The sequence below is a fragment of the Ambystoma mexicanum genome, chromosome 5q, assembly GCF_040938575.1.
Source record: "Ambystoma mexicanum isolate Mex_15411 chromosome 5q, UKY_AmexF1_1, whole genome shotgun sequence".
Taxonomy (NCBI): Eukaryota; Metazoa; Chordata; class Amphibia; order Caudata; family Ambystomatidae; genus Ambystoma; species Ambystoma mexicanum.
The window spans coordinates 994,978,073-994,991,868 of NC_090933.1; the positions used below are offsets into that span (position 1 = coordinate 994,978,073).

At 44.7% G+C, this 13,796-nt stretch overlaps 1 protein-coding gene across 4 annotated transcripts in view; it reads right to left on the minus strand.

The window, feature by feature from the left end:
- Positions 1-13,796, minus strand: part of SYBU (syntabulin) — a 464,609-nt gene that overhangs the window by 47,478 nt on the left and 403,335 nt on the right. For all 4 annotated transcript variants that reach the window (XM_069621517.1, XM_069621516.1, XM_069621518.1 and 1 more), the window contains 2 exons: positions 4,944-5,147; positions 4,165-4,314 (listed from right to left, as the gene is read on the minus strand). In XM_069621517.1, the coding sequence (XP_069477618.1) occupies positions 4,165-4,314; positions 4,944-5,147 (354 nt within the window). The remainder of the gene's footprint in view (positions 1-4,164; positions 4,315-4,943; positions 5,148-13,796) is intronic.

Consider the following 13,796-nt stretch of genomic DNA (forward strand, 5'->3'; position numbering starts at 1 on the left):
GAAGGAATACCACCGTCACCATCCTTTCTAAGAAGCTTGCTCAATACCATTGCTAACATGCGTTTAGACCAACCAGAGGTGTCTGCTCAGCACTTCTCAGAGGCATCATGCCAATGGATCACATTGATTTGGAGGATTTTATTAACTAACCCCATAAAGACCTGTTGGGTCCCATTGTTTCCCCATGAACTAGCCAAGCAGGTCCGGCTGTCTTTGGGTTCGGAGAGAAGCGAGTCCCCGGTTTAGGACAAAGGAAAGAATGTCTGTTCAGAACTCTGGTGGATCTAGGGGAATCTTCCCCTAACCCATAAAAAATAAAGTACAATCAGAATGTCTAGGCTCTTTGCAGCTTGGTCCCCAGTTGGACATGCCACCATTAACACAGGCGAGACAGTGGGCCCAAGGCACAGATCAGTGCCTTCAAAGTATACCAGTTGCTTTATCTCTCGTTTACGGTCTTCAATGGACAGAGGCCATTAATTGGTACAGTTTGAAATTAGAGAGGTTAGACCTACCCTAAAAGAATTGGTGACAAAAATGTCTATTTTGTAAGGTTTTATTTTGGCAGCTAATTTACTACCTTTGCCACTTACTTGTGCTCATTTGGCAGAGTGTCTGCATAAAGATTTTGGGAAGTGGCCACCCTCAAACACAATTGGATGTGGGGGGCAGTTAGAGTTATTCCTTTGAGTGGTGGAACGACCTCACCCAAGGGAACCCAAACAGAAGAATCGCCCACAAAAATCTTTGAAAGCTACCTTCATGGCCACTCAGGTGGCTGAAAGGGATTTTGATCAAAAACATAGTGAGGCCCCCTAATAAGCCTCTAGTTTATCTAGAGGATAAGGGGTTGAAGGGTGAAAAGACTGCTCTGGCCCAGCAGACTAGTAGTGTACCATTAGGCATTAGAGTTACCTAGGAAAAAAGCCACAGTAATGCAGAAAAAAACAAAAGAATCAGACAAATCCAATAAAATTCCACTAAGGGTTCACATTGTTTTTTGTGGAAACTCAGATCGCAGTTGTCTGTTAAAAAAAAAAAGAAAAAAAAAAAACTAAGAAAAGAAAATGCATTTCGTGGAGGAAGGGAGCGTTGAAGGAAGTGACGCTACTGTATCTGCTGCTCCACTTGTTGAGGTTAAAAATTGAGGAAATAATATTGAGTAATGCTATGAAGTCAAAAGGGGCCCAAAGGCCAAAACAAACAGAGGATATGTGATAAGAGAGCTCAATAAATGTGTAATCCCAGAGAGGCACCCTTGCCAAATGTACAAGAAATCGTGTCCACGATTGGTCCAGCTAAATTCTCCTCCACGTTAGACCTAACCTCGGCCTATCACCATCAAATTAAATCGTGAATCAAGAACCCCAACTGCGTTCATTACCCCCGAGGGGTTATTTCCATACAGGAGGATGCCATTTGGCCTCGTTTCTGCAGCCTCTGTTTTTCAAAAGATTATGCATAGACTGTTTGATGGAGAAGATGGCATCATATGTTTTCAGGATGATATACTTGTACACTCGGACAACTTAAAAACTTAATGATGAAAGCCTAGAACATGTCTTCAGAAAACTAAATGCTGCAGGGATGACTGAGCAGAGAAAATAATAAAATCAATAGGCCGGAAATAGAATACCTGGGGCACATTTCAGCTGAGGGAATATGCCACAGAAAACAAATTAGCTGATGCCATACAGAAGATGCCCAGGCCGATATCCTGAGATAAAGTTTGCACTTTTATAGGCATGGCCGAATACAATTCAAAATGTATTTAAAATGTTGCCAAACAGTGTTCCTGCGTGAACTCATCAAGTGGAGAAGTACTTTCAAATGGACCAAAGAGTGTGAAGATGAATTTAATCATGTCAGCCTTGGCAAAGGCTCCGGCTTTAAAGAAATTCAGAAGTGATTGCAAGACATCACAAACACCAGCAACATGGGTTTGGGCGCTGTTATCACACAGGAAGATAATGGCAAAGAGCTTCTTATAGCATTTGCTATCAGGTTGTTAAAGAGTTCAGAGAAATCATTCGCCACCATTGAAAAAGAGGCATTGGCCATAAAGGGGACGGCTGACAGATTTAGGAACTTGATTTGGGGCACAGACTTTGAATTCCGAACTGATCACAAACCTTTAGTTGAGATATTCATGTCCAAGTGCTTGGACAAGGCGTCGGGTCGCATCAGGAGATGGGTAACTCAATTGCAGGAATTCAACTATTTAGTTAAGTACGTACCTGGTGCAAAGAACATAACTGCAGACTGTCTATCCAGACTTACAAATTTGGTGGAAACAGATGAAGGGGAAAATAATGCAGATTTAGTTTTCAACATAAATGCTGCACCTTTTCCACAAGAAGACTGGGAAGAAGCAATGAGAAGACGATTCCCTCAACAAACGTCATCAAGCATTACAAGACAGTCTTCGTAGAAAAGTTACTTTCAAGAATTAGATCTTCTGCCTTATTAGAACGTTGACGATTTGAGCATCCATGGTGAATTGTTTATGCGTGGAGACTAGATTATTCCACCTTTGAACATATGGCAGAGGATCATAGATTTACGTCACAAGGGCCATCAAGGGATTGTCAAAACAAAGAATAAGAAGGGACTATTGGTGGCCTGGATGTGATCTCCAAATTGAAAGAATGGTTAGGGATTGTATCCTTTGTTGTAATGGTGATAAAGTATGTGTTGGTTCAAAGTATCCTATAGTCATGACAGATGTTCCTGAGAAACCATGTGACAAACTGGGTTTGGATGTGTTGGGCCCAGTATGGAGTGACGGTAAACAATCTTTTTGTTTGGTTGTGATTGATTTGTTGACCAGGTGGGTAGAAGTGTAAACCATGTATTACTGCAAAGTCGGTCATTGATTTTTTTTTTAGATAAGGTCAGTGACCGTGAAGGTTTTCCTAGAGTTATTGTTACAGATAATGGAATTCAATTTCGCTCAGCAGAGATGAGGGATTACTACAAAAGAAATTCCATTGAGCATAAATATAGTGCCATTTATCACCCCAAACTAATGGCGTCCTCAACGTTTCAACAAGATCCTCATGGAAGCCATTTGTTGGCAGTGGTCCAATAACTGGAAAAAGCTGTGAACGATGCAATTGTAGCCCATCGTTTTACCCCACACGGCACAACAGGTATTTCCCCCTTTGAATTCAGCCAAGAGCAGAAATGCAACACAAAATTAGTACTATCCTGGTTGGGGGAGAAATACTGATATAGGAAAGAAACTAGAAGGTGTTGTGGAACGCATTAAAAGTAACCAGTTTAATAACAACGTGGCACATGACAAGTCTGGTGTGAGGAGATCTGGGAACATTTTGCCTGCTGTAGGTGACACCGTGAGAACCAAGTTACCACCTGCTCTCAGGAATGGACTATGCAGCTGGTCCAGGCCAATTGTGTCTGAAGTATTCAAGCATGCTGTGAGAGTGGATGACGGCCGTGTGTGGAATATGGCGAGAGTGAAAGTGGGTGTGGTGAAAAGTGATGGAGATGTAAAGGCCAGCTCAGATGCAAGTGGTTGGGTTGTTGATATCAAAGAGAAGGGGAGACGAATGAGGTTTGGTGCTGGTGAGGAAATGAAACAGAAGTACGGTATTTCCTTGCCTAGTAACAAAGCAGACTATCCTCACCAGTCAAGATGTGGGAGAACCAACTGTAGACCTCGACGATTGGCTAAATGTGTGGTAGTAAGGAAAACAGTTGTAGAGCTTCCTATTGTTCGTGAAGAAGGGAGGATGTGTAGCATTGGTCTTGCCTGGCCACGTGCAATGCTAAACGGTGTGACGAGCCGGGTCCGGAATACTGTGACGGGAGGAGGACGGTTGGTGGAGAAGCGAGGGAGAGCTGCCGTTGCCAGCAGGGCTAAAACCATGAACTGGATATATCCCTTTATAAGTATCGGTATTAGTGTTTCAGCACATCTTCCATTGTTTCATCCAGTCATTGTAGATTACAAAACTAAAAGGGAAAAGGGATGTTGTCAACGAGCTCTTTACCTTAGGTATATGAATGGTTTACCTCAATTTTAGCAAGCCCAATAGGATAGGTTTGAAGGGTCCAAAGGTTAATTAGAAATGAGTCCTAGAAATATCATGGAAAGAAAAAACCTGTCTAGACATAACCAGCCATAGAACAGTGACTCACCTTTCATGAAGCCTGCTCTCAGATTCTTTTAGTTTGGTCTTCAGATGCCTTATGGTCACCTCCTTCTGCTGGAGTGGTGTCAAATACTGCTCTGGGTTTGGTGGTTTAATACCATGGTTATCGCCACAAGAGTTGTACCTGGTGGTACGCCTGCAATCACAAAACAGTATTAGCCGGTCTATAGAAAAAAAAAATAATAATTAAAAAAAAAAACATATCGATATAGATCTTGAACTTAACAAAAAATATGCAGACCATGATTAGTTACGGTGAATACACACCAGCGATTTGAAAAACAAATTCACAGTAATGTCACAACCACAAAATACGGAAAATAATTTACAAGCTTGATGAATTGGGGTTTGTGTTCATGGAATACTAAAAAAGAAAAAGAAAATAAACAAAAGGAAAACCCACATGTAGAACCTAAAAAAATACTTAATGGATAACTATATAGTACCATAATGCCATGTGAAGGCTATTGGCCTATATGGACTATGATTTCTACGACAGAAAGATCTGTTGGGCTGGGAGCTGCAAAGGAGAGCATAATTATACAACAGAACAAGAGCTTGGGAGGTAGACCCCCCCCCACCCCAGTTGGGGTATGTCACATGCAACAGTTCTATCCTAGCATGTGCGCATGTGTAGGCACATGACAAAGGCCTGAGCGTGCCAAGTTAGACTACAGATCAAGGCATGGCTTAAATCATTTGTTCCTGCGACTGCACAAGTAATGGGAAGGTGGTAAACTATTTGTGAAGCCAAAATGTAGTCACCTTAAAGTTGGACTGGTCTCGCTCCCTTTGTAGGACCCAGAGTTGCTGCTGCTGGCAGAAGAAGCTCCATAGCTTTCACTATTGTTAACAGGGCTGATTGGGTTCCTGCCTAACATCATCAGATCCTTCTCACGTGAAGCAGGTGGACTGGTCCCAGTCTTGAGCGATGAACAGCAGGCTGTGCCCCTTCCATGAGAGCTGCGGCTAGAAAGGAAATCAACAAAATCAGGTTTACGATATACTAGTCTGCAGAGGCAGCTCAACAAACCCATGAAGCACCATGGTTAGGGTCACTGTATGAGTGCATATACCCCACAACCTAGCATCTTGGGTAGGAGGGGCTAACTGAATGGTGAACACATACGTAGGGCTTTTTCTGGGTTGGGGAAAGGATTGAAAACAAAAGTCAGTATTCTGGGCACAAGCGATATAAAGATTGGTTCATTTCCATAGTAGGCAGTGGTACCCCAACAGGTTTATGTTTTCTATTGTATGTGCCAAGATGCACAAGTCTGCACTACAAAAAAGGAGCATTTGTTAAATATTTAAACAGCACAGAGAAGGCACAAGCAACCGTAGTAAATACTATTAAGTTCCTTAAACCTGAGCATTTACAGAGAGTGGGCACAGACAGACAGACAGACAGACAGACACACACACACACAGGCATGGTCAATAGGACTGCCTACGAACATGATGTGCAAGTAATTGTGCCCTAAGGCGGAGGAGAGGCTTTCCAAAAAACAACATTTTACCATTCTTGACCCCAAGCCAGATATACTGGCTTTGGGGTTTCAACATTCAATTGTATCCATATGTGAAAAAGAGGTAAATTCCTATCACCCAAATCCTTCCCAGCGCAACAGAATTGCCAATAGTTTGGGACCTCTGTCAAAGCCCAGCCCCCTATAGAGCTGTATTACTACCTCTCCAAATCAAAAGAACTACACAAAAATGCACACCACCCAAACCACAACACTAGAGTGCCAGGAGCATACAAAACCAGTGTCTGCCAAATTCATTAAACATCTAAGAAGTAGGCCAGACCATGACGAATACTATAGGCTCCACTACTGTGGACACATTCTTAAAACAGTAGTTGAAGGTCACATTTGGGTTTTTGGGCATTTTGGCCTTTCAGAAGGAGGGCAGAGACCATCCATGGTCAATGGGCAAATGAAACCGTGTCCCAGAGCATTGGCACCAAAAGGTATGCCAGTTATACCTCAGCGTGGCAGAGAAATCGAGACCTTTCTAGCTAGAGAAACATGGTGAATTTCTTCACCAGAGGCTTAGTGAGTAGACAACAGGAACACTTTTCTAAACAATCCTAATTGAAAGACTACAGGTATTTCACAGAGCGATTAGAATGGTGGAGACTGTTGAACTGAGAATAATGGAGGGGTGGGGGAAGAGAAGCTTTTAGGGGGTAGTACATTCCAGCAATGCATAGCCAAGCATGTGCCGCTACTTGCAAGCTCACCCCCGCCCCCCCAGACATTCTGTAATGACTAAAGAGTTCTCCCACAAGACAATTCTGTAAAGTGCATTGTCTACCCCCTTTTCTGAAGATATCGGATGAAAGTGTCATTGCATTTATAAGCAGTTTGATAGGGTAATCTGCAAACGACTGCAATAGTTCAGGGTTTGCAACTAGACTTGGGGACATTATTTTTACACAGCATTTAAGTCCTAAAGTATGATGAAACAGTACAAAGCCAAACAAACCATTATTTGTGACACAGGAGAATCAGTGTTCAAGATATACAATGCGCCCCATCTACAAAGACAAAAGTCCATCGTTCAGTTTATGGGATGATGAACTATACATACTTTGCCATGAGATCTACTGCCCATCATAGTTTGTGCCAGTTAATAGCTCATTACGTCCATGTCCCTCTTACTCTTACCTGTGATAAAAGGGGGGGGGGGAGGCTTTTTACATATCTCCCCATCCCTACCATCTCAACTCCCTGGGAGAGCTGCCTTTCACCTAGAATGCAAAAGTTTAGAAATGTTCAGCCTTAAGGCAGCGACTCGGGTAGGGAGTGTGCTGCTTCACCCTACAACACCCTCTCTCTGTTGGGGTTAGAAGGCCAATACAGTAATTGTCCAATGTCTCGCTGGCAGTCAAGGTATGGTGGGAGGTGAGCTCCAAGGGCTCCTGCTGGGTAAGGAGCTATGATGAGCATGTGGAAGAAATTGACAATTGGCCCGGTGTGCCAGCCCAAATGGCTTAAAGCATCACCAGTTCCAGATTCTAGCATGCACGAGGCTCCTGCTGGGCATGAAGCATCAGTGGCAGAGGAATAGTTAACAGGCTGGTAGAGTATGCATGGCAATCTGGCGAATTTGGTGAGGCCCAGGGCGGGGAGCTGCCTTGCCTGGGCATAGCAGTATTGAGTAAGGGGCAAGCTGACCAATTCATAGTCCTGTAGACATGTAGGTGGAGCCCAAAGGGGCAGCCACCTTGGATCTGCATTAGGAGTCATAGGACATCAATGCGCAGTGTCGGGAGGAATACAAGTTGAGCCGAGAATGCAGGAACAAAGTTTCCTTGCTGGCGTCAAGTGATGGTAAGCTAAAGTGGAAGGGGGTGGGGTGAGTGGGAAAAAAGCAGGCAAAGAGGAGGCATATTGAAGTAGACACCACCTCCCAAGCTCCACTTCTCCAGGGATGGGGAAGGCAGCACAAGAAGAGAAAAGCGGCTAAAGATATATTTTAAAAAAGAATGATGCCGATCTTCTGGAAAGCTCTGCGAGAGGAAGAGATCTAAAAAGGGACAGGTACTCTTCAATGCCTTCTTACTCATAATCTTTCAAAGGACACAGATCCAGGAAAGGAGGATCCATAAAGGAAAATTTGGACAAAGAGGCTGTGGCCAGAGTACGCCTACATGTTTCTGAATACATGGGGTTTCAGAATCAAGAACCAGAGATCGCTGGCGATGGGGGAGGTAATATGGGGGTGGGGGGAGGAGGGGCGCAGAGGCAGGAAAATCATCCTCCATCGCAATTCAAACACACCCTAAAGATGGGGCTTCCTTTTCAAGATGTCTGAGAGGGGGTTTTGAGGCAATATCCACAAAGGGTAACCCAGATTTAAGTAATTGTACTTGTTGGGGGCGCAAGGGCAGGGTCTTCCCCAGTCATTTAACATGCTCTTCTACCAAGACAGGTTGGGATGCATTGAATGGCTCCAGAGGTGGCAGTACTGAATCATGTGGACTGTATGCAGACTCGTATTTGGCACTTCAAGCAGCTACATATGCCTCTCATACACACAGACAATGCTGTCAAACAATTTACTGAAGGGGTTTCCTTGAAGACAGCCATAGCTGATCCATTACCACCGATGCTAGCAGGCTAGGGAAAACTGGTAGAATATCTTATACATGGCGAGCGGAGGCAATCAGGAGGTAGCACACACTTTGAAGGGAGATGGCAGGGCACTATGGTACCAGGTATCTGGGGAAGGCACTAGTGATCCAGACAGACAATATACCTCTGCCATAGGGAAGAAATTGATGGCAGAAAAAGTCAATCCACAGCGCTTGTATCTAGACAATTGAACAGAAGGCACCAAGGTTGCAGGTGTCTGGGGAGTGTGGATATACTGCCAGTATAGTTCCACTGAAGTAAATGCTGATTAAACACGAACAGGTCTCAGTCACACTGCGCCAAGAGAAAATGCGAATAAGGGCTTGAAGTCCAAAGGATTTATTTGAAAAGTACAGCCTGACACGTGTTTCGAGCTAAATCCAGCTCTTCATCTGAGGCTTGCTAGGAGGATGGGCCAGGTAATTAAATTATGTAGGCAGTGCCAGGAAAACGCATAAAGTGGCAATGAATTAAATCCTTTCATTGCTACTTTACACGTACGGCCGTCTAGCTTTTCCGCATTAGCGAAGCATTGAGAGGTTATCCTGGCACTGCCTACATAATTAGCAGTGTCCCAAGCAATCAGTGAGAGTAGCACACAGTTACATGGGAGAGGACAGTTTTGCAAAAGGTCCAACAAAAGGAGGATCAGCTACCACCCCCCTAGGGTAGCAAGGAGGACCTACAGAAGTATCGATCTGTATACTACCATCCTGGGGGAGGAATGTGGAGTGGCGCAAACCAGCCCCCCGGCGCCCCCTTCAACTTGCAGTAAACACAAAAAAGAAAAGAAAAAAAAAGCCTTGGTGGGCTTCTTGCAATTCCCCCCCCCCGTCCCCCTCTTCACCAGTTGTGACAGGCCATAAAACAGAAGAAGCCCTTCATCCCTCTGGCCGGCCTCTTGGCCCTCTTCCTGCTCCTACCTGCAAGGCAAAAAACCTTGGGGTCATCTTCGACTCCACACTCTCCTTCTCTCCTCACATATCCGACGTCTCCAAGAAATCACACTACCAGCTGCACCTCCTCAGAGGTATCCTTCCTTTCCTCTCCTTCCCCCCCCGAAGCTCACTGTCTCCAGAGCCCTGGTTCTCTCGAAGCTGGACTAGTGTAATAGCCTCTATCTAAATCTGCCTGCCTCTACTCTCCGCCCTCTAAATCTCATCCAGAACAGGACTGCGAGACTTGTCCTTGGCCTCAAGCCCAGGGACCTTATCTCTCCAGGACTGAAATCGCTACACTGGCTGCCAGGGGCCGCGAGGATTAAGTTCAAAACCCTCTGCATTGTCCACATGGCCTTCTGGGGCGTGTGGCCAAAATACCTTCAACTCTCGCTTCCTAAATATCTTCCTTTGAGCTCTTCACTCATCCGCCTCCAACTCCCTCAGGGTCAGCCACTTCTCCAAGCAACGAGTTGGGGGTAGATCTCTCTCCGCAGCAGGGACCTCCCTCTAGAACAGCCTTCCTGCCTCCCTGAAACTTGAGGAGAACCATCTCCAGTTCCGGAAGCACCTCAAAACCTTCCTCTTTGCTTCTGCTTTCTCTCCCCCCTCTCCCCTGCTAATTACTGAAACTGCACTGAATCTGCAACTGGGCTACTCACCGTTCTCGGTCCTTGGCCCAGCCACTCTCCCCTGCACTGCCTCTCTGGCAACCCCTGCACTGTGGGACTGTCTCTGTATCCCTACAGCCCCCCTTCCCAGCACTTGTCTGCACTTACCTTCCACTTGCCACTAGTGGGCCCTTATTATCTATCTTGTATTCTACCAACCCTGTACTGCACTTTCCCCTCTCCCTTTCCCCCTTGCACTTTTCCCTTTCCCTCTACCCTTGCACGATCTGAATGACACCTGGCCTAGTAGGATCGTTGTCTGTCTCCCCTTTGTTCCCCCCTCCCTGCCTCGTCGCGCCTTGAAACACTTGTGTATAGGCACGTTACAAATGCCATATCATATCGTAAGGAGAGACCACGTATATCGTCCCCTTATTTGCATTACTGCAGCTAAAACAGCCTGAAAAAACGCATTCAGAACAAAAAGCAGTGACTGTCACCAGCCTCCTCGGAGTATGCCCTTAGCAAAAAAAAGAAAAACGGAGACACAGATCCTCAAGATGCATTGTGCTACAAAGAGGCAAATATAAAAGTCATAAAAGGGACAAAGCAAAAATAAATTAAAATAATAAAGAATGCCAATACCCAAGGCAGCCTGTACCCTTAAATATAGGGAGGTGAGGGCGCGCACACGCACACACGATTGTCCCGCAACGGAAATCACTGCATACAAAAATAAAGTCTGCATGGGAAATGTACGAACTACAAAATTGTTCGTACATTTCCCCATGCGCTGTGTCCCTGCAACAATGGTTCCATTTCACTTCCGTGATCGGGAACCGGCGCTGCAGGGTCCTTTTCTTTTTGTAAATGTTGGTCGGTGAGCTGCGGGGGGACACCCCTGCAGCCTGTTTTCATGTCGGGCAGCTGCGAGGGTGTCCCCCTCAACCGCTGCTCACTGTACTGTGTAGTATGGTGAGCGGGGTGTTGCGGGAGACACCCCATGCAGTCTTTTTTTTACCTACCTAAAATGCATACCAAAAGGTACGAACTTTTGGTGTTCGAACCTTTGGTGGTATGCATTTTCAGACTTTTGTAAGGGTCGGATCTTTCATACAACTCCTTGAATGGATTCATAAAAATAAATCCATGCATACACATTACATAAAACGCCTAAACTTTCCTTACCTGCATGCACCCTCCACACATACCTACACCATCATGGAGAGGACACCATTGCCCTCCACTCTTCTCTGCAACATAAGCATGCAACATAAGCATGACGACAGGAGAACATTCCTCTCAATCAGCATATCTCGGCTGATAGAATAGTGAGGTGGTGGGGCCAGTCTTCCACAGCCGTGCTACTTGCACTTATGTGCTACATTTATTGAAAAGCCAAAAGGGCTCAGCAAAAATAAATAAAAGCAGTAGATGGACCCTAGCTCAGAGGGAGGCTGTACAGTCCCCTGTGCAAATAAAAGCACAATGGGGGGCATAGGCATACCTTCAACCCACTCAGGGATGTGGGGGGGCAGCCTGCCACTCAGGTGATGGGGCGGCAGCGCCCCGCCCATAGTGGAGGGCCCCCACTGCCATTTACTCTGGTTATACATTCATACGAGAGGAAAAACCTTGAACAATAGTAACACTAAATACTTCGCATCAAAATCTAGATTCTAGGATATTGTGATTTAGACCGAATGTATACATGCAATAAATAACATTCTTGGAAATATTGTTTTCATCTTTGCTGGGTCTAAGTATTTCTTTTAGGCAATTGAAAGACAAGTTAAAACTAGCATTTTGTTTTTACTGCAATGATTGCAGTGCAGGGTCCCCAGTATAGGGGTATATTCTAGCATTTTGTGCCCTGTGTGCTAGGTTGTCTAGAACCTGCCCTGTAGACTACCTCCCAGAGGCCTGCACTTCTTTCATTGGATTTTGACACTACACCTAAACATATAGCTGGTTACAGGATTCTATAGAACATTTTCAGGAAGTTCTTGAATTTACCATAACGCAGAAGCCTGGGTAAATTTATAATCTGCAGGTTTCCTGGGAATATCCCTACCTTTAAATCCCAACTTTAGGGACACTCTGGTTGGTTATTTTTGGGTGGGTTGGGAGGGGGAACTCGGCAAGGTGGGGTAGTTTAATTGCTTTATTTATACCACGCGCCGAGCCCTGAGGTAACTGGGCGCCGGAGACTTAGAGCAGGTTACAACAGAATATGGACATACAAGATAATAACAGTAACTGCAGTTGACCGGGTTACATGGTGGTCGAGAGGCAGACATAGGATAAGAGTACAGCGATTAATGTGTCAGACAATGGTAGTCAAGAGTGTTAGGCAGAATTGCATGCAGTACCCTCTGGGACCAGCACATACAATTAGGACTACAGGTGTAAGCAAAATCAACCTTTGGTACAAGTCTGTATTATACAGTTTTTGGTAGCAAGCTGAGCAGCCAGGCTTATCTCAAGAAGGAATGTGAGCAGTAAATGAGGTTATACAGCTGTCTTACAGTCACAGTGGTTCAAGTACACACTTTCAAGTTTTCTTGGTAAAACACTAATTTATTACACAGTCATTTAGAAAACATTCACTAGAAGGACCTTTCCAAAAAGAAACTGCGAAAAAAGAAGACCAGGACCTGTTTTAACAAAGGGGCTTAAGGCGCCATCTTGAACAACATGGCTCCCACGGTTTTTAGCTACCAGTGTTCGTGGTGGGGAAAAATAATGGTAGTTTGTTGTAAAACCCATGCCACCAGTCATTTCGATAGGAAAGTAAATGGTAGCATTTGACTGCTACATGAGTTTCTAGAGACAGGGGATACTAGGTAACCCCTCCAGCACTCTGTAGGAAGATAGTATGTGCTAGGTCTAGGAATTTAAAAAGACTAGTAAAGTCAATTTAACTTTACATTCTCTGGGAAACAATAGTTTATCCCAGAAAAGGTATTTAAACCTTTTGGAAGTCTAAAAAGACATCCCTGTGTCACTGCACGGAGGGTGCTGTGTAACACATGAAGAGGATGCCTGTGGAGTTATCTAAAACTCCATAATCAAAGAACAAAAGAGTAAAACACATCAAAATACATGAAAGAGTGGGGGGGGGGGGGAGAAGGCGCACTCTTTCCAGGTAAAAAAACCGAGTCTTCAAAATCCAGCAAAGTTGCTGGGGTCTAAGGTGAAGGGAATTAGCACATTTATCAGAATTCTCCCTAACACCCCCCCCAGACTAAGGGACAGGAGGACTAAATCCACCCCTGGATGAATCTCCTTACTCCAGTCGGTCAAACATTCTGGAGAGACCATCAGCATTTTGGTGACCTGTGTTCAATGGTAAAAATCAAACCCTGTAGGCTGATTGACCATCTTAACAATTTAGGATGTTCCCCCTTCATCTGCATTAACCATCTTAAGGGTTGGAGGTCAGTCTGAATCACAAAAGTAGATCCATACAAGTCAGGACTCCAGGACTATTCATCTGGGTGGGCCAGGTTTGTGATAAGGGGCGCCCAAATTCTATTGGGTCTGGGAGCACCCAAAGTGGTTGCGTTGATCCTTGTTCTGTGTAACATGTGCCTATGGATCTAAATCTCCACAATCAAAAAACACAAGAGTAAAACACACATCAAAATACATGAACGAGTGGGAAAAAAGGCACACTCTTTCTAGATAAAAAAATCAAGTCCTGAAAATCCAGCAAAGTTGCTGGGGGTCTCTAAGGTGAAGGGAGTTAGCACATTTATGAGAATTCTCCCTAACAAAAAGGATTAAAAAATTAGGGCTCCTGGTTGGGAGCCTATTCTACCCAGGAGGGTTAGTAGGGAACAATAGTTAAAATTGAATAGGTTCAAGAAAAATAGGTGCTGTCGGAATAGTTTTTTTTTCACCCTCTGCATAAAGAAACAA